The sequence below is a fragment of the Chiloscyllium plagiosum genome, unplaced genomic scaffold (assembly GCF_037043375.1).
Source record: "Chiloscyllium plagiosum isolate Xiang-an unplaced genomic scaffold, Cpla_swu_hap1 HiC_scaffold_7, whole genome shotgun sequence".
NCBI lineage: Eukaryota > Metazoa > Chordata > Chondrichthyes > Orectolobiformes > Hemiscylliidae > Chiloscyllium > Chiloscyllium plagiosum.
In genome coordinates this window covers 12,592,612-12,616,977 of record NW_028270145.1, presented here as the reverse complement: position 1 = coordinate 12,616,977, position 24,366 = coordinate 12,592,612, and the positions used below count along the sequence as shown (strand labels likewise).

The 24,366-nt window shown below is 42.9% G+C and overlaps 1 protein-coding gene across 1 annotated transcript; it reads left to right on the top strand.

Moving 5' to 3' along the window:
• Positions 1-782: 782 nt before the first annotated feature.
• LOC122551316 (gamma-crystallin S-1-like) lies at positions 783-3,473 on the top strand. The gene is made up of 3 exons (XM_043693023.2): positions 783-806; positions 895-1,137; positions 3,127-3,473. Exons 1-3 carry the CDS (start codon positions 798-800, stop codon positions 3,400-3,402), a joined length of 528 nt encoding a protein of 175 aa, XP_043548958.2. The 5' UTR covers positions 783-797; the 3' UTR covers positions 3,403-3,473.
• The last annotated feature ends 20,893 nt before the right edge of the window (positions 3,474-24,366 follow it).

Sequence of the window (24,366 nt, the reverse complement as noted above, 5' to 3'; positions counted from 1 at the left end):
CAAATGGGAAGGTTGGTGGGATGGAAGAGAAGGGCATTGGAGATGGGTATCAATTTCAGACTATGGAGCTAGGAAAGTGCATGGCACTCAGACTTACAGCAGTTTGGTAACAAGGGAGGGATAAAAAATGACAATTAATTTGGATACATGGATTGTAAAGGCATCAAGGGACATAGGGAGAAATCACAAATATGGCATTGAGATAGATGATCAGCCATGATCATAGTGAACATTGGGCCAGGCTTGATGGACCGAACAGCCTAATCTTGCTTCGAGCTTCTTTTTTGTTCCAATGTATCCTGCAAAACGCTTTGAGCACTTCTCCATAAAACTCTGACACTTTCTGAATTTACACATTAAACATTTCTAATATAGCTACATAACACTGATTTTCTACCATGTATCATGGAACCAGGTATTAATGGATAGTTTAGTCCCCATTTTAGTCAGTTCAGCAGGGGGTGACGCTGTCACGTTGCAAACACAACTGTTTCAGAATTGTGACTGTTCCGAAGGTTCAGCAGAACCAGGGCACAGAAAGCAGGGAATGATCTCGTTCACTGTTCTTCTTTGTAAAGTAACAATGAAATTATGTGTCGGCAAAGAGAGAGAATCAATGGCACCTCATTTGTCTTTGAAGTTGTTCTCTTTACATTGTGTGTGCTGTGTGTTTTGTTGCACTTTTGCTGAATTTCAGTTCTGATTCATTAGAATGGCAAATGTACCGCAGCATATAAATATCAACTGGCTCCCCTGGGCTACAATCAGTCAGTTCCTCAGCTAACTGTGGGCTCAAAATGGGAAAGGTAAGAATTTTGAATTTATTGCATTATAATCCATTTTTGCTACTTTCTACTTTCACAGTTTATTAATTGAGCATATACCTTCCCACAGATCATCTTTTACGAGGACAGGAACTTCCAGGGGCGGCACTATGAGTGCAGCAGTGACTGTGCCGACCTGTCCCCTTACTTCAGCCGCTGTAACTCCATCCGTGTTGACAGTGACTGGTGGGTGCTGTATGAGAAACCCAATTACATGGGATACCAGTATGTTCTGACCAGGGGAGAGTATCCTGACTACCAGCGCTGGATGGGATTCAACGACTGTGTCAGGTCATGTCGCTCCTACCCACAGGTAAGTTAATATTTATTGATGAAAATTTATTGTCAGTTTTGTCAGCATCAAACAGTTTTAACAGTCCCCATCATTTGTTGAATTGGGTGTTCTTAACTAGAAGGAGAAAGTGAGGACTGCAGATGCTAGAAATCAGATTCGAGAGTGTGGTGCTGGAAAGGCACAGCAGATCAGGCAAGCATCTGAGGAGCAGGAGAATTAACATTTTGGGCATAAGCCCTTCATCAGGATTCCTGACGAAGAGCTTATGCCGGAAACGTCGATTCTCCTGCTCCTCAGATACTGCCTGACCTGCTGTGCTTTTCCAGCACCACACTCTCGGTACTTATCAAATTGACTTCTATGCTTATTACAGTACTGAGATTGTTAACACATTGTGAAAACATCTGTATAATTCAATTGCCTGTGTTTCTATTGTGACCTTGTCTTACTCAGCGTCATGTATTCAGAGATTTACAATTGTTGAAATACTTCAAAATAGCTTTATTTGTAAATTGGAGGCTTAACTCTTGTAACTTTGGTTTGGACTCTTTAGCAGCTGGAGGTGTGATATTTGTTAAGTGGTATGTGTACTTGTTGAATGGAGTTTTGTGGAAACAGAGTGTCACATCAGTTGGAAATAGTAATTGATCTGCTTCACATGCAGGGAGGGGATACCTGTGTGAATGTTCTTCTTAACATCAAGGTGTTTCCAACATGAGCAGAAGAACATTTGGCTCCTTAGTATTACCTCCCATGGCATTATGGATCTAAGTCCACACCCTGAAAAAAACCCAATCATTCGATAGGACAATTTAATCGTACATTTGGATCAAATATCCAGAAGAAAGGATTGAATTGCATTGCATTGCATTGTTGGATTTCATTGTTATAATTTATACATTCATCTGCTGATAAGTGGATGGCTTAATTAGAATCTGTTAACACATGTTATCAGTGCTCCTAACTTCATATATATTAAATGCTGTTTACAGGCTAGAAATTGGCCATTTAACCCAAATGTTCTGTTTATGCTGCTAAGGAGCCTTACTCCTGAACTTCGTCATCAACCAACATCAATATATCTTTTTGTTCCAGTCTCCCTCATGCATTTATCTAACATCTTCTTCGATGCATCCATGCTATACACCTCAGTGACTCCTTAAGGCAATGATTTCCACATTCTAACCACCCTCTCGGTAAAGGTGATAATGCAGAATTCATTGTTGAGTCTGCTAGTGGCTGGTTAATTCAATTGTCTCAATGGCTAGTACAGGGTTCAGTTTTTAATCCAAGTGACATAAATTTGGGTCTCCTCCTCACCCTGCTCCTAAGAACTGGAAGGCAATGGCAAACTATCACTGACAGCTGCCTTTGGGCAGAACTCAATGAATGAATCTTATATTTGTGGTCCGTAGCTTTGTGGTTATGTTTTACATCCCCTTATGTGAATTCTGAAGGATCACTTTCACAATAAGAAATATGTCTAACCACATAGAACTTAAGGAAATAACTTAATACAGATCCTCTAAAGTTAGCTAAAAAACAATTAAAAAGATTTGCATGCTCAGCTGCTCCTTGGTTGAAAGGATTTGGATCTGAATCTCTTGCTTCCAGAACTTGTTATCTTTGCAATATCGGAGCTGACTATATATTTGAAGAAAATTGTAATCGGCAGCACGGTGGCTCAGTGGTTAGCACTGCTGCCTCACAGCACCAGGGTCCCAGGTTCAATTCCAGCTTCAGGCAATTGTTGTGTGGAGTTGGCACATTCTCCTTGTGTCTGCGTGGGTTTCCTCCTGGTGCTCTGGTTTTCTCCCACAGTCCAAAGATGTGCAGGTTAGGTGGATTGGCCATGCTAAATTGTCCATAGTGTTAGGTGCATTAGTCAGAGGGAAATGGGTCTGGGTGGGTTACTCTTCGGAGGGTCGATGTGGACTTGTTGGGCTGAAGGGCCTGTTTCCACACTGTAGGGAATCTAACCTCATCTTGATCCTCTGTCTATTGCAGTACCAAGGAGGCTCCTACAGAATGAGGATTTATGAGAGGCCTGACTTTGGAGGACAGATGATGGAATTCATGGATGACTGTCCATCTGTCTACGATCGTTTCCGTTACCGTGACATCCACTCCTGCCATGTGATGGACGGTTACTGGACCTTCTATGAACATCCCAACTACAGAGGGCGCCAGTACTTCATGAGACCCGGTGAATATAGGAGATACAGTGACTGGGGAGGCTACAGCTCAACTGTAGGATCTTTCAGGCGCATGAGGGATTTCTAGATTGTTGTTAAAATATTTTATTTTCTTTGTTTAAATCACTTCTGAACCTAAATAAAATAGCTTCAATTTGATCATTAGCAATTGAATGGACTTTGACACTTAAATTACAAGACTAATGGACATCTCTTATTTTACAATTGACTTCAATGAATTATTATCTACAAACCAACTAACTATAAAATGCTCTAATTTTACAAAAGATAGTGTAGACCAGTTTAATTTATGATGTTTACTCTTAAAAGAAGTTGAAAGTTCCAATTCCACATCACTGGTGTGGCTGACAGGAAAAGTAGAATAAAGTTCACACATGCCTTGGTTGAAAGGTCAATGTTGTAATGGTAAAAATGAAAATCCACAAAAAACAAGTGATACTGTGCTAGCCAGACAATCCTTAGAAGCTAGAGATTAGGAAAAGATCAATTATTTGCATACCCAGCCTTTCTTGCTTCTTGTTACAGAGTGTTAGAAATATGAGAGAAGAGTATTTCCTGATATAGGAGCAGGATACATTTGTGATTGCTGATACTATTATGGTATGATGTTTTCTGTACCTTCCACAAGCTCAGATCAGACTTCTGAGCTGCTTCTAAACAATATTTAACAACAAACGAAAAGGTTGCAGAGCTCTATTCTGTGAGCTGTACAATCCCAACCTTGTAGCACAGTCCTATCGCATGACTACTGAAGTCACAGTGAGGTAACGCCTTACATCAGAGGTTCATCTGCATAGCTCTACAAATACAATTTAAATTTAAATTCTCAGCACATAGAAATGATCAGGCAACCATAAGATCCCTTTGAAATTACAGCTTGTAAAGGTTATTTTGTAGAGGAGGCCTAACTAGAGTTAAGTTGAGGACATGAGACTCAGTATTGGGATTAGTTCAATTGTACTGCAATTAACAATTGACTTTATGGAGGCAATGGACCCAAATTCCAGATCATCAAATCACAGAACTTTTGCTTCTATATAAAAAGGCTCCGCACAGTTCACATTCCATCAAAGAGTAGAAAACAGTTTAAAAGCAATAGTACAATCATGCAGAAGTAAATTTGCAATTAATCAACAATTTTAAGTGACTATCCCTAATATTGTACTGTTAATAAGAAGTGCCCCTTGCAGGTTCATCTCATGATGTGACACTTGCTGAACTGATTAATTTTTCATGTTCAATGTCTTTTCTAAGCAGCCTGATTTTCTAGCTCCTGAAAAATTATTTAATTTATAGTGATGGCCCTCAGTTGATCTCAAAACTCAAAAACTCAAAATCCATTAACTAATCATATCCCCAAATATATTAGCTTCAGAGCTGCTTATCTAAGGAACAACACTAATTAATGATCTCTTCTGGTGTTGCTGGAAATATGAAATCAGTGCTACATATTTGTTGAAAGTTGTGAATATTGTGACAGAAGTTATCCTGATAGAATTTCAATCTGGAACTTCAGCAATGACCACTAGCTGCTTGTTCACCTGTAACACCCTGCAATCATACTGGCTTAGCAACTGTTGCTCATGCTTGGTATGGATTAGCAAGTTATTGAATCTGCTTAATGAATGATCAACTGAAACCAAATCATCAGTGCTTACTGCTCAGTTGGGGTGTTGCATTGGGGAGCTATTTGGATATCTTGTATTTCACAGATGCATAGCTAACTACTGCGCTTTGAGATTTGATGAAATTGTTTTCACTGAATAATGAGACGTTATTTGTAGAACTTCATTTTCAAAATGCTACTATGCTAAAAAAAAAATGAATAATAATTAGCTAAATTCCCAGTGAACAAACACGAATGGTTCTATATGAATGAAAATAAAAAGTCATTCATTTATCCATCTCAAAGTTTATCACTCTGTACTTGAAAGTCAGTGAACCAATTTAATTTTCTGCAAAAATATAAACCAAAGACTAGGATCCTGTCTGAAAGAGGAATCGCTCCAAAGAAGAGACCTTTATTTAAGTTGACCAATTGATATGGAGTCATGTGGCCTGGTCTTTATTTTGTATTGCTATGCAAGGCTAAGTCACACAAATCAAAAAAACTGAACTTTATCATAATTGGTGTTCTGTGCATTCATGTTACTGTGATTTGTAATTTGGACATGGCCCACCTCCTTCTATCTTCATACAGTTTGAGGATGTACATGTGGGAAATGCATGACTATCTTGTCATGATCAGAATAAAGTATTATTACATTAAAAGCAAAATATTAGAATTGCTGGAAATTGAATAATTATAGAAAATGATGAAACTCAATAGGTCTGGCAGCATCTATAGAGTGAGAAATAGAATTAAAGTTTTAATAATATTTCAGAACTGAACGTTATGAATTTGGTGTATTTGAGAATGGTTGATTCTGAGGTTTTAGAGATATGAGGTCTGGACAATGAACTATTACAAATAGATGAACATTTATCAACTACATACAACACCAGAGACATGATCGAGCCTTCATCGAGCAGCTCCCTTTCCCATGTCATCTGACATCACTGATCATGCAGTCCAACTATTAACAGACAGTTTTAAACCCAATATCTCAAGGCACAACATCCTTCTCCATAGTCTAACTGTCTCAGACTATGTTTGGCATGTCCTATTTCTCATCTACATGATGTCCCTTGGTGAAATCATCTCTCAGCAGAGCATTGGTTCATTACAGGTATGTTGACAATAGCCAGCTCCGTGCATTACCACTTCTCTTGACTTCTCCATCATTTATAAATTATCAGACTGTTAATCCGACATCCAGGAACAGATGAGCTGAAATTTCCTTCAATGAATGGATTGGGGATTGGCTGTCTGACAGAAGGCAGTGAATTGGGATAAAAGGTTCTTTTTTGGAATGGCAGCTGGTGACAAGTGGGGTCCTGCAGGGTTCAGTGTTGGGGCCGCAGCTGTTCACTTTATTAATGATCTGGATGAAGGGATTGGGGGAATTCTGGCAAAGTTCACAGATGATATGAAGTTAGGTGGGCATGCGGGTAGTTCTGAGGAGGTGGGGAGGGTACAGAAAAATTTAGACAGTTTAGCAGAATGGTTCAAGAAATGCTTGATGAAATTTAATGTGAGCAAATGTGAGGTCTTGCACTTTGGAAAAAAGAACACAGGCATGAACTATTTTGTAAACGGTGAGAAAATTCATAAAGCCAAAATACAAAGGGATCTGGGAGTGCTCGTTCAGGATTCTCTAAAGGTTGACTTGCAGGTTGAGTCTGTGGTTAAAAAAGCAAATGAATTGTTGTCATTTATCTCAAGAGGGTTGGAATGTAAAAGCAGTGATGTGCTACTGAGACTTTATAAAGCTCTGGTTAGACTCCATTTAGAATACTGTGTCCAGTTTTGACCCTACACTTCAGGTAGCACATTATGGCACTGGAGCGTGTCCAGTGGAGATTCACACAGATGATCCCTAGAATGGTACGCCTAGCATATGATGAAAGGCTGAGGATCCTGTGGTTGTATTCATTAGAGCTTAGAAGGTTGAGGGGAGATCTAATAGAAACTTACAAGATGATGCATGGCTTAGACAGGGTGGATGCTGGGCAATTGTTTCCGTCAGGCTGGGATACTAGGACTTTTGGGCACAGCCTTGGAATTAGAGGGGGTCAATTTAGAACGGAAATGAGGAGATATTTCTTCAGCCAGAGAGTGGTGGGCCTGTGGAATTCATTGCTATGGAGCGCAGTGGAGGCTGGGATGTTAAATATCTTCAAGGCAGAGATTGATAAGTTCTTAATCTCGTAAGGAATTAAGGGGTACAGGGAGAGAGTGGGTAAGTGGCATTGAAATGCCCACCAGGCATGATTGAATGGTAGAGTGGACTCAATGGGCTGAATGGCCTTACTCACACTCCTATTTCTTATGGAATAATCAGTGAAATTGACACCATTGGCTTTGGGCCCCACTGCACACTCCCTAGCTACCAAATTTATACTTTTCTCTGGCAACTGGCTCTAATTCAAGCATTGTTGTTTTCAAGTTCACCTGTGGCCTTGCCCCTCCACAGTTCTCACATCACCTCCAGCTCTAAAATGCTTCAGGATATCGAAGTTCAATTAATTCTGGTCACACCGATTTCAACAGCTCCATCAATAATATCCCCAACTAATATCATATTGGTAATCTGGGACACAACACTTCAGAAATCACTGTCTTTGAAATGTGGTTGGCTGAAGTTTATTTGACACTTATCGAGTGTGGTAATACATAATTCCTCTTGTGAATCACTGCAATTCACACCAGGATATTCCACAGCCGCTGAATTTAGCTTCCCCCAGCCATCTTTGGGCTTGTATGACTTTAAAAAAAAGCACTCGTTGTACTTGAAGTCAAACATATACATAAGTAATTCAGGAGTATAATCTGATGTCATTACACAGTATGTCAATAAATATATCCTATATTAACTGATATATGGTCCCAGAGTACACTATTTTCCAATGTTTATATCAGTAGCATTTTGCTAATGGTTATATGTCTAGACCTGTTATTTGAAAAGATAGTTGCTACTATAATCACTAATATAGCCTTCTATCTACATTGATGGTCATCTATTCAATAAAGGTTCTGAGGACAAATATAAGAGAATATAAGATGTAACTGTTGGAAGGTGACATATTCCAAAAGATTCCAATTGATGTCGATTGATCTCTTCACATCATACGATATGTCAGCATATTATTAGGTGAATTTTCTTGCGACATGCAACAGCACATCACTGGGAGCAACACCCCGCTATCTTAGTTAGATGATACCTAGGTACAGATACTTAAAGAATTGGCATCAAATACTTAAAAAAGTGCATCATAGTAATCAAAAGGAAAAATAAAAAATGTACTCAATTTACAGTCCTGGCGCTCCAGTCCGAGCCAGCACAAAGCCTCACACGTCTCCAGGCGTGTGAGTCTGTCTGTACCAAATGGATTGTGCTGCTTCAAGATGGCAGCTCCCATCACTTTCTCAAGGGCAACTATGGTTGGGCAATAAATGCTGACTCAGCCAGGAAAGCACACATCTCCTGAATGGACAATGTTAATTCTACTACAATTAATATCCACATAATAATCCCAGTTAATTAGCAGCAAATGACGAGAAATACCTTAATGGAACCTTTTCAGAAAAATAAAATTCTGCTTCAAGTTGAAATGATCCCATCACTGGATTGTACAAATATAGATATATTTTATGTATAGGATAATGAAGCACTGATTCTAATTTACAATTGCCAGAGGACACTAAAATAAAAACAAATCACCCATGGCTGTGAATTTTATTTTGATGTATTTGAGCAGTTGCATTTATGTGTTTCTATATTTAATCATGAAAGGTGTGTGTGAGTGTGCGCGCGCGCTTGCGTATGTGTGTGCACACACATTTTATGAATGGTTGTGTGGAATTCGCAAGGTGATGCATTAGAGGTGTTTGAATCTGCCCTGGAAAGCACTGGCCAATGTTGTTTGTAATATAATAGGAGAGGGAACAAATGGGCAGGTCACAACGGGGACAGTTAAACACAATGTCACAAAGAGGAGGATCCAAACTCATTCAAAGACATTTTCACCACCCCGGGAGTAATGAATTAATAAATTGCAGACCAAGAAATGGATCGATAGATGCAGTAAAGACTCCACAGGCAAATTATTGTGCAGCTCAGCACCAGCCTTGCCCATAATGACTGCTGAATTTGAGGTGACTTCATACATGATGTTTGCAATGTAGCTTTTTCTTCCTGTCACTTTGCAGTATTAGTTTAAGTAAATACAGTATGGAAACTGGCCCTTTGGCCCAACAAGTCCACACTGGCCCTCCAAAGATCCACCCACCCAGACGCATTCCCCTACCTTATATTTATCCCTGACCAATGCAACTATGGGCAATTTAGCATGGCCAATTCATCTGACTGGCACATCTTTGTGGGAGGAAACCAGAGCACTCAGAAGAAACCCACGCAGACATGGAGAGAATGTGCAAACTCCACACAGACAGCAGCCCGAGGCTGGAATCAAACCCGGGTCCCTGGTGCTATGAGGCAGCAGTGTTAACCACTGAGCTACTGTGCCGCCCACAAATTACTTTATAGATTACCACTGCAAGGATCTAGTGAGAAATATAATCAGATTTCAGACTACAGCAGACCTTTTCTGTCTCTGTGTGTCCCTGCATTAAACTGCATTGTGAACACAAACTGCTCCAGCAGCAAGCAGTATGGGTCACCATCTATTGATTAAGATGTTGAGAATGTAGCATCTCATTGTCATTCCCAGGGGTGGAAGGGAGGGGGAAGGTTCCTTGTCCTGTAAATGGGGTTTGTGGTACAATGGCAGGTGAGGGGTAAGGAATATTGTCTGGGGATGTTCCTGACAAACCTTCATTTATGTTGGACCAATCAAAGCATGAGTTGCAGTTTAGTTAGAACTTCTAAATAACCTTTGAGTCAATGTCTAGCGAGGTATTATAATCCCTTTGCAATGTCACCCTAGATGTGCTGGTGCTGTCCCCATCAGGAAGAGAACCTTCACCAGTATCTGCTGATGTGAAACATGCTACCTCTCCATGCAGTTGGTGGGATGATGGTGAGTGACAGCAAGTGGGACAGAGATCCTCCCTATTTCTCAAACCCTTCCTCCAAACATCAAAGCTTAAAGATCTCTACAGACATCTCCTTTGAATGTACATAGCACTGATATATATTATCATGAAGTTATATTTTGTTCCATTGTTGTGACAGGAGGAGATCAAATTACTTATGAAAATAACTCTGTAGAACCATGTATTTCAAATATCAAGTTAATTACAGGTATCAACAACTATCTCTGAACAACTGAACTGCTCATACCTCAGTTATTGGGCAGTTTGACAGCAGATTGTAGAACAGAATGCAGCAGAGACTTATAACCTTTGCTTTATATGTAAACTCTAAAACTGTATTGCGTCTGGAGTATGATTACAAGTTGCAGGATGAGGTAAGCAATCACACTGCACTGTCCATCAAATGTACACAAGAAATATATAGATGAATAAAATTGTGTTTGGTTGATCTTGCTGATTTTCCCAATAAGGCTCACTTCCAATGAAGAAAAATAATTTTGTCCTTGAGGATATTCATTGTAGAAATTACCTCCTTTAAACAGTGAGACACAAAATGCTCTTCATAGATCAATTTAGCAAGCTGCACAGCAAGATATCAGCAAAAATAGAATGATTCAAATGCATCAGTTCCTTTTCACACAGAAAGCAGCAATTAGTGCACAATGTATGCTCTAAATCTGCTTCACTTTAATTACTAAGATGAACATTGGTGACAGTGTTCAGTCTTTTGTTACAAGTGTCACTACCATAAAATAAAGCATTATATTTAATTGAAAAGCCAAAAGAAATTAACTTTCTCACATCTTAAATGTCTACTTCTGGCCTCTGAGATGACAAATAACTCAGCTTCTTGGAGTTTAGAAACTTCATGAAAATAACTCTTACATCTACCATGCCCTGAGTCTGCAGACTTAGCTAAAAAATTTCCTCACACTTTGTGTCTTTCACAACCATCAGTACTTCACAGTCATTGAAACATTTTTGTGGTGTGGTAATGTAGGAAATGTGACAGCCAATTTACACTCAGTGAGCTCCCATAGACTACAAAATGACCATGACAATTTTTTTGTGATATTTGTTGCTGCGTAAGTTTTGGTAAAGGTGCTGTAAACTGTGGGAAGTATGTGAATGATTTTTCATGTGATATGTGTAAGTTTTGGTTTCTGTTTTTTTGATTTAATAACTGATGGGTTTTCAGTATGCCTGAAGTTAGTAATTAATTTGCAAATATTTCCTTTTTAGAACAGTTTTTTGAGTGCTGGTTTTAGAGTGAATAAGTTTTGTGCGTCACAAGAAAGACTTTTGTTGATTTAGATTGTTTACGACCCGGTAAGTTAAATAATCTGCTGTCAAACGTCCCAATAACTGAGGTATGAGCAGTCCAGTTGTTCAGAGATAGTTGTTGAGTTCTAGAACTAATGAGTTCTAGAAATTTTTTTTTGAAGCTATAGGGAAGCTTCATGGAGAATTACCAGGCGATGTGGAGAGTTCTTCAAGAAATTGATCTTTTATTTGCAAACAAAAGCTGTGACAACCAGAAAGCGAATTCATAATTGTCCCCGAATCTCGGGGTCCATTTTTTAAAATACTTTTTAGTTATCATGTTTTCTTTGAGTTTACTAGCATGTTCAATTGTGTTAGGGCTACCTTTCTGCAGTTATGCAACAAACCAATGATGTTAGTTCATGTTCTCTCTGCTTCTTCCACTATGGGTTTTTCCTACTTCAAACTTAATCCATAACATAGTGATTATGTTTATTACATCTGCCACAATGGTTTCCCTACTCCAAGCTCAATCTTACTCTGTTATATTATGATTAGATATTTATTATTACATCTGCCACATGGTCTTGCCTTAGGTTGACCCTATTACATCATGCTAACATTTACTTATATGTCATGTGCTTTGATTAACCTGATTAATGCTGCCATTGCTACTTAACCTAATTGTATTACCTAACAAACATAATTATACCACCATTGTTCTATACCTGATTAATGTAGTATTCCACAGATCCTTGTAACATTCCACCAATCCTCATGTTTAACCCTTCTCATGCTCTTATCTCTTTATTTTCCATAGCACCTATAGCTGAGAGAGACTTTGAGATTCATTTTTGACTTTTAATTTCACTTTCGACTTTGAGTTGGGCAGTTCTGTGAAATCCTTGGAATAGAATGGTTTTGTGGACCAGTGTTACAGAGAAGTAAAATATATATATTGAACGAGGTTACCTTAGAGTGAGGAATTTGTGTTTGTCAGAAATATTGAGATAAAACCCTGAAGAGATTGCTCAGAGCTCTCATTACATTTAACAGGAAGAAGCTATCTGCAGTAAAAGTTGAAGTGACAAGTAGCTTAAATCTATCAAGGTGTTAGACATACTGATTTGAATATTGTATGAGTGGTGCTTTTGGTATCATTCAAAAGCTGCTGTTTCTTTTCAATTTACAAAGGAGTGCTTGGGGTTGGTGGGATTCTACTTTTATTCTGTATTTAAACATTTTGAATTTGTATTCCCAGTAGAAAGTTTGGATTCTTCAATTTCATCTTCACTTCTTTTGTTGACAAACTTCTGTTTTATTGACAAAGGAAAACCTGCAGCTTATGTTTAACGGAGAGAACACTATGTTTAAATCTAAACAAATCGCAATATTGAAACAAGGTTTTTGTCTGGAATGTGATTTGCCTGGTAATGATATCCGCTGGGATCATAACAACAGGAATGTCAGCCTTGCTTTTAGCTTCAGCCCTGGAGTGTGACATAAACATGGAAATTTGTGGCTCAGAAACAGGAATACAACCAATTGAGTCAGGACTTAGTTAAAAGCAACATCTCCTGGACTCCCTATTGGATTTATGACTGATAGTCTCATTTTTGTGGCCTCCCAAGTTCTAGTCCTGCCCACAAGTGGAAACATCATGTCCATGTACAAACTACTGAACACCTATAATAACCTTTAACACTCATATCAGCCAGCTCTCTCTTTTCCAAAGGAAAGAAGCCTGTCTATCTAACTATCCAAAGACTATTACACAACAGCCTAACAGTATCATTCCCACAACCATACCCAGACACCTCCATCTCTATCTCTGGTAAGTCCTCCTGTCCCACTGGGTGTCTATTTGCTTTTGTGTAAAGGGAAGAAAGGGAATCATTTAGTTGTACATTAATCGATGTTTAATTACATTCACATGAAGGGTATTAATTCCAGATGGCCTTGTGCTCGTCTGTGGTGCAACAGTAGTCTCCTTACCTCCAAGCCAGAACTGCTTGGTGCCAGTCCCACTTCAGGATATGATGACCATCGAAGTGGGGGTCATAACACTCACATAGACTGATCACTTTATTTGGGTCTTGTGGCACAGTGCCAGTATCATTATACCTGGACCAGAAGGTGCAGTTTTAAATCCCATATGTCCTGGAGCTGTCTAACAGATTGATTATACCTAGGAGCAGTGGGTCTTGTGATAGTGTCCTTGCCTTTAGGTAGTATGTGTTCAAGTTCCACCTGCACTGGAAGTGTGTCATAACAGTTTGATTAAAATCAATTTTAAATAGGAATAAGGTTAAAGAGAGCTTCTGCTATGCATTGTGTTTCTTTGCAAAACCTGATAAAATGATCAAGTCTTGGCTTGCATGTTCTGTCATTTATCCCCCAGCAATTGATTCCCGACAGCTCTCCTGTCAGATACAAATCGAGCAACTTGTCACAGAGTCACCACATTCGGAGGAACATGGCAACATGTGGAGTGTGTGGGGTCATTATTGTCCTGTAAATGAAAAGTTGATGTCTCCTAAGAGAATATTACTAATTTCAGGCAGTTTAAACAGGTTAAACTATCTTGTGACTCTCCTGCAGCCTCAGATTTTCCCTGAAATGACTATGGTCTAAACATTTCTAAGTGTTTGGACAACAATGTGTGAAATGATGTGGACTAAATAGAACAACTTGATGGATGCAATAGATTTGTACAGAATAATGGGCTGGTAAAGTCTAATTATCTCTGCAGATTGTGCATTTATCTGGGCTCTGCCTGGTGAGTGTGGCTCAGGGACTTTAACTAGTCAGTAGCTGAATCTATTCACAATCCCCAGATTGCAATGTCCCATTAGAAAATTCAGTTTGTCCTCCATTTGTTCTTCTCTAGGATCCATGCACAAACCAGACCACACACAGTTCAATAATTTTCCTTCCAAGTTTATTTCCACACGTTACAAATTTCATTAGAGCGTTGAAATAAAACATTACCTGCTACGCAAGTTCACCTCCGTTATCGTGACAGTGGTTTACACCTACCCTATGTGGAAGCAAAAAAGCACCCTTGACAAAGTATACACTGCTTCAAATAGCCTTGAGATGGAATACCCCAGGGCCTTATTCATTGTAGCTGGTGACTTCAATGCTCCATCATTCAGAATACTATTAACACATCTTCTGTCCCACCAGAAGTCCAAACATACTTGATGATTGCGACACAACTAACAATGATACCTACTATTCTATTCTCCGCCCACATTTTGGAAAGTCAGACTGTGCTCCTTCTCCTAGTTCACGAGCAGAACTTGAAACGTGAGGACCCAGTATAGAAAGTAGTGCAGTATTGGTCTGAGGTAACAGATCAGCTCCTGCATGATTGTTTAGAGTCGGTGATCCGTATTCAAGAACTCAATGGCCAACATTAATCATTATGCCACCACCGTTACTGACCTCATCAGTAAGGGTGTCGAGGACTGTGTACCAAAGAAGTTAATCCAAGTGACCCCCAACTGGAAGCCATAGATGAAAAGGGGGACCCACTCTCTACTGAATTCCAAATCTCAGGCATTCAAGACAGGTGACCCTGACCTATACAGGGGGATATCTACATATGATTTTCGCAAAGCTATCAGAGATACCAAGAAACAATACCAGGCAAAGGGAGTCACAGACTAACCGCATGAACACACATTCATTCTGGCAAGGATTACGCAACATTCCAAAACTACAAAGCAAAGTTAAGTAGAATTGCTGGCAACAACACATCCTCCCCAATGAGTTCAATGCATTTTATGCTCGTTTTGACCAGAAGGACAGTGAAATGATGTTACTGGCCCCAATAGCCTTGGGTGAGCCTGTATCCAGAGTCACTACTATAGATGTTCGATCAGCCTTCTTGAGTATGAACCAGTGGAAAGTGCCCTACCCAGCTGGAGTTCCTGGCCATGCACTCAGATCCTGTGTGGACCAGCTTGGTACGAGTATTTGCAAATACCTTTGACCTCTCCTACTCCAAGAAGACTACTATCATCCGGTGCCAAAGAAAATTCATGCAGCGTGCCTCAATTACTACTGCCCATGGGGAAGGGGGTTCCTGCTCCTGGAGATCTCAGCAATAAGCTATCATGACAGCCTGAGCCTCCTGATGCAGCTTCATCGCCTGGTTCTGGTGCTCAGAGTGGTTGGAAGAGCTAATTCTCTGTCTGTCGACCCCATTGTGGGAGAGATCTCCCTTACTCCCAGCTGGGTCTCAGTGTCTATCAGTTCTGTCCTGGGGAGCAGCACGTGGCTGAGGGGAAGAAGCAGCTGCTGTTGCTACTGGTGTTAGACTTCCAGCTCCTCTTGTTCCTCATGCTCTGGTGAATTTTGACGGCAGTGAATGCATATTGATTCATTAATTCTGGCAAATTGATTAATCCTGTTCGGATTTCCATGAATTCAGATATTCCTGTCAAGCTGTCATCGTAACTTTCAGAAGAAATGTTATGTACAATAACACCTCACTCTGTCACAGTTACAGATTGATAGCCTCAGAAAGTAGCAAAGTTTGACTCCTATCACTGGAATATATCATGGAATTTATCTCCAGAAATTCACTAAGTTCTCAGATCTCCAGCTTATTAAGATTTCAGTTCTAACAGCTAAGGGTTACAAATACCCTAACTCTTCAGCTCTTTAGCTTCACCGTCCCTTGCCTTTCAGTTTCACTGCAATGATTGGTCCCCTTTCTGAGCTGTTACCTGGTTCTGGTGAGTCCCACTTTGTGCAGGAAAACCTCAGAGAGAGAGAGAGCAAAGTGGCTCAGGGTTTATGTGTTGAAAAGAAGATGCAATATCTATGAACCTTTGTTAACAGTCATCCATCCCCGTCAATATTTAGGAATGCCATCCAAATGCACAGCACTATGTAGGGTCCCCTGCACATACTGGGGCCTTGTAGAATAATAAGGAAGACTCCTCTATTGGCTCTGTAGTGGCAGTGTATGCTAGCACAGAACCATCTCCATTCACTCCCTTTCATTCTTACCAGAGACATCCACAGGCCCACTGGTGACACCAGCACAACCCTGAAAAGCTGATATTGAGAAACAGATAGGACACAGTAGGATAAACATAAGGAGAATTTCACTTGCGATGCTCCCTCGTTTGCGATATCTCCACTGGCATCTGACTTTTACACTGCTCCTCTCTTGGAGGTCTTGACTAAACTCAGAGGACTGCAACAATTCTCTCTCCTTGAGACTCTCCTGTGTCATCACAGGGTGAACGTTGGTTTAGAGATGATCATTTGGATTATCCTTAACCTGTGACATTGCAGTTAGCTCCAAGTAGTGGTCAGACTGAGACTGAAATGTGAGCAGGGTTAGTTCAAAGTGGCAACTTGGTGTGAAACATCCAGCCTGCATTGACCGGCTGTTGGAATTATACAATGCACAATGGAAATCCGTGTCAGAATGAAGTGTGGCATTGATGTTAAAGATAAATGTCCCAATGTCCAGAATACAGCTCCCAATGGCTGCAGGCAGCATGCATCCTAATCAACTACTTCAAATATTGATCCACATTCTTCCTGAAGGATGCTTTGAACAGTGTTTCCCTCAACTATCCCATTTAACAAGGCATTCCGAAAGATTGATGGGGATGGTTATTAACTGTGAATTAAAAAATAAAGTAAAGGGTGTAGAGCTGACATTGAGAAATGGATGGGATTCAGTGCGATAACGTGAGGAGAGTTTTAGTTGCATTGCTCCATTATTATCATATGACCACTGGCATTGATTGTTTTTTTGGTGGGAACTAACTCTTTCTTGTTTGGATCCACTTGTCTTTGTTGTTTTGTTTCTCAAATCATGTCTGTGGACTGTTTGACAGAAACTGCATTTAGTTCATTCATCCTGACATCAGTTGTGTACCTGTGGCAGAAGCAGAAATTAGAGACAGAAAATACTGGATTGCAACAAGTACAACTGGTGTTTATTGTATGACCTCCTTCTATATAGTGAAATCATTTAAACTGTAAAAATTGAATAGATTCTAGGAGGAAAAGCCGTTCATAGAATCCCTACAGTGCAGGGGCAGGCCATTCAGCCTACCAATCTGTGCCAAGCCCCTGAGGAGTATCCCACCAATACCAATTCCCTGTAGTCCTGCATTTCCCATGACTAATCCACCTGACTTACACATCTCTAGGCATTGTAGTCAATTTAGTATGGCCAATCCACCTAACCAGCGCATCTTTGAATTGTGGGAGACAGGGAGAATGTGCAAACTCCACACAGTCACCTGAGGGTGGAATCAAACATGGACCCCTGGCACTGTGAGGCAGTCGTACTAACCACTGAATCACCATAATGTCCAATTATTTTTTTCCCTTCCTTGTAATGTTATTTGTGCCTGCTTAGTATTAAAAGGGACTTCCCGTTGTTTTTGAAGTTAGAAAACCGATAACTTCTTCAGATCAATTCACAGTTTATGTCTCAAAAGCCACTTACTCAAATCATCTTTGACGAATTTCTTTAGCACCTTATCCCCTTCATTGTCCAAGTTTTAAAGCTGCCCTCTGTGTTTCTGGATAATCTGTAAAGCTGATTATTCACTTTTTCATACCTTCCCTCTCAGCCTCTGTCCTTACCCATTCACTCTATCCCAATACTACACCCAATATCAGTCATATCAACAGCTCTCGGCAACATATATCAACAAACCTTTCACAGCAGCAACCTTCCCAGTATCAGCTGTTCATGTTCCCTTCACAAAACATATCTGTTCCTAACTGCTATCATCCATAATTGATTGGTGGAGCATTCAATGGGCTGAATGGCACTACGGATCCCATAACCATGCCCACTCAAGCCACTGTCTCCGCCCCCATCTCGAACTCCAGCCCCACTCCAGGTCCGAGCTCCCATCTCAGCTCGAATTCCAGCCCCACTCCAGGTCCTAGCTCCCATCCCACCTCGAATTCCAGCCCCACTCCAGGTCCGAGCTCCCATCTCAGCTCGAATTCCAGCCCCACTCCAGGTCCTAGCTCCCATCCCACCTCGAATTCCAGCCCCACTCCAGGCCCTAGCTCCCATCCCACCTCGAATTCCAGCCCCACTCCAAGCCCTAGCTCCCATCCCATCTCGAATTCCAGCCCCACTCCAGGCCCTAGCTCCCATCCCACCTCGAATTCCAGCCCCACTCCAGGCCCTAGCTCCCATCCCACCTCGAACTCCAGCCCCACTCCAGGCCCTAGCTCCCATCCCACCTCGAATTCCAGCCCCACTCCAGGCCCTAGCTCCCATCCCACCTCGAATTCCAGCCCCACTACAGGCCCTAGCTCCCATCTCAGCTCGAACTCCAGCCCCACTCCAGGCCCTAGCTCCCATCTCAGCTCGAATTCCAGCCCCACTCCAGGTCCTAGCTCCCTTCCCAATTCGAATTCCAGCCCCACTCCAGGTCCTAGTTCCCATCCCACCTCGAACTCCAACGCCATTCCAGTTCCTAGTTCCCATCCCACCTCGAACTCCAGCCCCACTCCAGGTCCTAGTTCCCATCCCACCTCGAATTCCAGTCCCACTCCAGGTCCTCCCTTCTCACCTACCCGTTCCACCCTCCTCTCTGACCTTTCACCTTTACCCCCACTTCCATTCACCTATTGCACTCTCAGCTACCTTCTTCCCAGTTCCACCCCCCTCCCATTTATCTCTCCACCCCCGAGGCTCCCAGCTTCATTTCTGATGAAGGGCCTATGCCCGAAACGTCGACTCTTCTGCTCCTCGAATGCTGTCTGACCTGCTGTGCTTTTCCAGCAACACCCTCTCAACTCTGATCTCCAGCATCGGCTGACCTCACTGTCTCCTACTTCTACTCCTATGTTTTCTGATCTTACATGAGAGTTAGCATTCCCTCTGTGATATCACAGTTCATCCAACTTACCCGAATACTGTAAAAGGTTTCACTTTGCAGAAAGGGTTGGGTAAACCACCTTGGGTTTCATTTAGGTCACAATGCCAGAATGAATTTGAACACAAAGCCTTGCTAACATGCACAGAATAGGTCTCGAGGGCAATGAGCAATGATGTGAATGTTCCGTAGCCCTTATCTTGGTGGAGGATGGTTCCAACACTTCTGAAGCACTGCTTGCCTTTTTTGATTTTGGGTTATTATGCAGCTGAATTATGGAGCAATGCTGGCTTGGCATTATAAGAGATTACTTATGTTTTCTTTGGGACAATAGACTGAAATGGAATTTGGACCGTAGCTGAAAAACAGGAGATTTTGCAATTTGAAAATGAAGTGCTACTCCTTTGCGATACAATGTTGCTGTTTGAACAGTGAAGGGAAGAATTCATGATTGATGTACCGAGAGCCTTTTGTGTGAAAGAAATGCTACCTAACAACAGTTGTCTGATTTGTTGAGCTAAAAACAATGACTGCAGATGCTGGAAACCAGATTCTGGATCAGTGGTGCTGGAAGAGCACAGCAATTCAGGCAGCATCCGAGGACAGGCAAAATCGACGTTTCGGGCAAAAGCCCTTCATCAGGAATAAAGGCAGAGAGCCTGAAGCGTGGAGAGATAAGCTAGAGGAGGGTGGGGGTGGGGAGAGAGTGGCATAGAGTACAATAGGTCAGTGGGGAAGGAGATGAAGGTGATAGGTCAGGGAGGAGAGGGTGGAATGGATAGGTGGAAAAGGAGCTGGGCAGGTCGGACAAGTCCGGACAGGTCAGGGGATCGAGTTTCTGGAGGTTAGAAGCTAGGATGAGGTGGGGGAAGGGGAAATGAGGAAACTGTTGAAATCCACATTGATGCCCTGGGGTTGAAGTGTTCCGAGGCGGAAGATGAGGCGTTCTTCCTCCAGGCGTCTGGTGGTGAGGGAGCGGCGGTGGAGGAGGCCCAGCACCTCCATATCCTCGGCAGAGTGGGAGGGGGAGTTGAAATGTTGAGCCACTGGGCGATGTGGTTGATTGGTGCGGGTGTCTCTGAGATGTTCCCTAAAGCGCTCTGCTAGGAGGCGTCCAGTCTCCCCAATGTAGAGGAGACCGCATCGGGAGCAACGGATACAGTAGATGATATTAGTGGATGTGCAGGTAAAACTTTGATGGATGTGGAAAGCTCCTTTGGGGCCTTGGATAGAGGTGAGGGAGGAGGCGTGGGCGCAGGTTTTACAGTTCCTGCGGTGGCAGGGGAAAGTGCCAGGATGGAAGGGTGGGTCGTAGGGGGGCATGGACCTGACCAGGTAGTCACGGAGGGAACGGTCTTTGCGGAAGGCGGAGAGGGGTGGGGAGGGAAATATATCCCTGGTGGTGGGGTCTGTTTGGAGGTGGCGGAAATGTCGGCGGATGATTTGGTTTATGCGAAGGTTGGTAGGGTGGAAGGTGAGCACCAGGGGCGTTCTGTCCTTGTTGCGGTTGGAGGGGTTGGGTCTGAGGGCGGAGGTGCGGGATGTGGATGAGATGCGTTGGAGGGCACCTTTAACCAGGTGGGAAGGGAAACTGCGGTCTCTAAAGAAGGAGGCCATCTTGTTGAGCTACTGAGTTCTAAAAGCTGTAATTGGCAATGCAGCAGTGAGTGCAACGTTCAGAGCCTACAAATAGAAAGCATCCATTTGAAAAAGACAGGAAAACAAAGAAAGCTGAAAAAGAAAGAGTTCTAAAACAAGGTTGTGCCTAGGTTCACTTCATCAAATATCTAATCAAAGAATAATTGGTAACTGCTTGCGCTTTGGACAGTCGATCTCCAGAATTTTGCTGTCTCTAACTACATTCTTTTTACCTATATTTTTTCCACTCATAGCAGATGTGTTGAACTGTTTGTCTTTTAGAATCACAGAAACTGTCATATAGATCTATAGCACAGAAAAACACCATTTGACTCATTATGTCAACACCAATCAAAACAACCAGCTAACTCTTCATTCCCATTATCCAGACTTGGCCCATAAACTTGTATAAGGCGAAAGTGAGGACTGAAGATGTTGGAGATCAGAGTTGAAAGTGTGGTGCTGGAAAAACACAGCAGATGAGGCGGCATCCGAGGAACAGGCGAATCAACATTTCGGGCATAAGCCCTTCATCAAAAATGAGACTTAATTCCTGATGAAGGGCTTTTGCTCCAAACATCGACTCTCCTGCTCCTCTGATGCTGCCTGACCTGCTGTACTTTTCCAGCATCACACTCTCGACCATAACTTGTATGCCTCGGCATCGCAAATGCAGAACTAAATGCCTACATAGAACATAGAACAGTACAATACAGTACAGACCTTGCGGCCTTTGATGTTGTGCCAACCTTTTATCCTACTCTAAGATCAAACTAACCTACATATCCTTCATTTTGCTATTATCCATGTGCCTATCCAAGAGTCGCTTAAATGTCCCTAAAGTATCTGACTCTACTACCACTGTTGGCTGTGCATTCCCACACACACATGCCACTCTCTGTGTAAATAACCAACCTCTGACATCTCCCCGAAACTCTCCTCCAATCACCTTAAAATTATGCCCCCTTGTGATAGACATTTCTGCCCTGAGAAAACATCTCTGACTATCCACTCTATCTATGCCTCTCATCATCTTGTATATAGCTATCAAGTCACCTTTCACTCTTCTATGCTCCAACGAGAAATGCCTAAGCTCCCTGAACATTTCTTCATAAGAAATGCCCTCCAGTCCAGGCAGCATCCTGGTAAATCTCTTCTGTACCTTCTCTAAAGTTTCCACATCTTTCCTATAATGAGGTACCAGAACCGAACACAAAATTGCAAGTGTGATCTAACCAGGGTTCTCTCGAGCTGCATCATAACCTCGTGGCTCTTAAACTCAATTCCCCTGCTAATGAAAGCCAATACACCATAAGTCTTCTTAACAACCCTAGCGTCGAGATTAGAGTGGTGCTGGAAAAGCACAGCGCTCAGGCAGCATCCGAGGAGCAGGAAAATCGATGTTTCGGGCAAAAGCCCTTCATCAGGAATAGAGGCAGGGTGCCTGCAGAGTGGAGAGATAAATGAGAGGGGGGTTGGGGGTGGGGGAAGGTAGCAAAGAGTACAATGGGTGAATGGGGATGGAGATGAAGGTGTTAGGTCAGAGAGGAGGGTGGAGTGACTAGGTGGAAAGGAAGTTGGGAGGTAGGACAGGTCACGGGGACGGCACTGAGCTGGAAGGTTGGAGCTGGGGTGAGGAGGGGGAAGGGGAAATGAGGAAACTGGTGAAATCCACATTGATGCCCTGGGGTTGAAGTGTTCAGAGGCGGAAGATGAGGCGTTCTTCCTCCAGGCATTTGGTGGTGAGGGAGCGGCGGTGAAGGAGGCCCAGGACCTCCATGTCCTCGGCAGAGTGGGAGGGGAAGTTGAAATGTTGGGCCACAGGGTGGTGTGGTTGATTGGTGCGGGTGTTCCAGAGATGTTCCCTAAAGCATTCTGCTAGGAGGTGTCCAGTTTCCCCAGTGTAGAGGAGTCCGCTTCGAGAGCAACGGATACAATAAATGGTATCGGTGGATGTGCAGGTAAAACTTTGATGGATGTGGAAGGCTCCTTTAGGGCCTTGGATGGTGGTGAGGGAGGAGGTGTGGGCGCAGGTTTTGCGATTCCTGCGGTGGTAGGGGAGGGTGCCAGGAAGGGAGGGTGGGTTGTTGGAGGGCGTGGACCTGACCAGATAGTCACGGAGGGAACTGTCTTTGCAGAAAGTGAAAATGGTTGGGGAGGGAAATATATCCCTGGAAGTGGGGTCCGTTTGGAGGTGGTGGAAATGTCATTGGATGATGTGGTTTATGCGAAGGTTGGTAGGGTGGAAGGTGAGCACCAGGGGGTTCTGTCCTTGTTACGGTTGGAGGGGTGGGGTCTAAGGGCAGGGGGGGGATGTGAATAAGATGCGTTGGAGGGCATCTTAAACCACGTGGGAAGGGAAATTGCGGTCTCTAAAGAAGGAGGCCATCTGGTGTGTTCTGTGGTGGAACTGGTCCTCCTGGGAGCAGGTACGGCGGAGGCAGAGGAATTGGGAATACAGGATGGCATTTTTGCAGGAGGTAGGGTGGGAAGAGGTGTAATCCAGGCAGCTGTGGGAGTCAGTGGGTTTGTAAATAATGTCAGTGTCAAGTCGGTCGTCATTAATGGAGATGGAAAGGTACAGGAAGGGGAGGGAGGTGTCAGAGATGGTCCAGGTAAATTTAAGGTCGGGGTGGAATGTGTTGGTGAAGTTGATGAATTGCTCAACCTCCTCACGGGAGCACGAGGCGGCGCCAATGCAGTCATCAATGTAGCGGAGGAAGAGGTGGGGAGTGGTGCCGGTGTAACTACGGAAGATGGACTGTTCCACGTAACCAACAAAGAGACAGGCATAGCTGGGGCCCATACGGGTGCCCACAGCTACCCCTTTGGTCTGGAGGAAGTGGGAGGATTCGAAGGAGAAATTGTTAAGGGTGAGGACCAGTTCAGCCAAACGAATGAGTGTGTCGGTGGAAGGGTACTGTTGGGGATGTCGGGAGAGGAAGAAATAGAGGGCTTGGAGGCCCTGGTCATGGCGGATGGAGGTGTAGAGGGACTGGATATCAATGGTGAAGATGAGGCGTTGGGGGCCAGGGAAATGGAAGTCTTGGAGGAGGTGGAGGGCGTGGGTGGTGTCTCGAACGTATGTGGGGAGTTCCTGGGCTAGGGGCGATAGAACAGTGTCGAGGTAGGTAGAGATGAGTTCAGTGGGGCAGGAGCATGCTGAAACAATGGGTCGGCCAGGATGGTCAGGTTTGTGGATCTTGGGAAGGAGGTAGAATCGGGCAATGCGGGGTTCCCGAACTATGAGGTTGGAAGCTATGGGTGGGAGATCTCCTGAGGTGATGAGATTCTGTATGGTCTGAGATATGACAGTTTGGTGATGGGGGGTGGGGTCATGGCTGAGGGGGCGGTAGGAGGAGGTGTCCTCAAGTTGGCGTCTGGCTTCAGCGGTGTAGAGGTCAGTGTGCCAAACTACCACTGCACACCCCCTTTATCTGCTGGCTTGATGGTGAGGTTGGGATTGGTGCAGTAGTTTTTAACCTTTTTACCTACTTCTTAACAACTCTAACAACTTGGGTAGAAACTTTGAGGGATCAATGGACATAGACCCCAAGATCCCTCTGTTCCTCCACACTGCCAAGAA

Excerpts from the sequence above, each read along its gene's own strand:
- LOC122551316 (XM_043693023.2), top strand. Across the intron at positions 1,138-3,126 it reads CATGTCGCTCCTACCCACAG|TACCAAGGAGGCTCCTACAG; the intron begins GTAAGTTAATAT and ends TGTCTATTGCAG.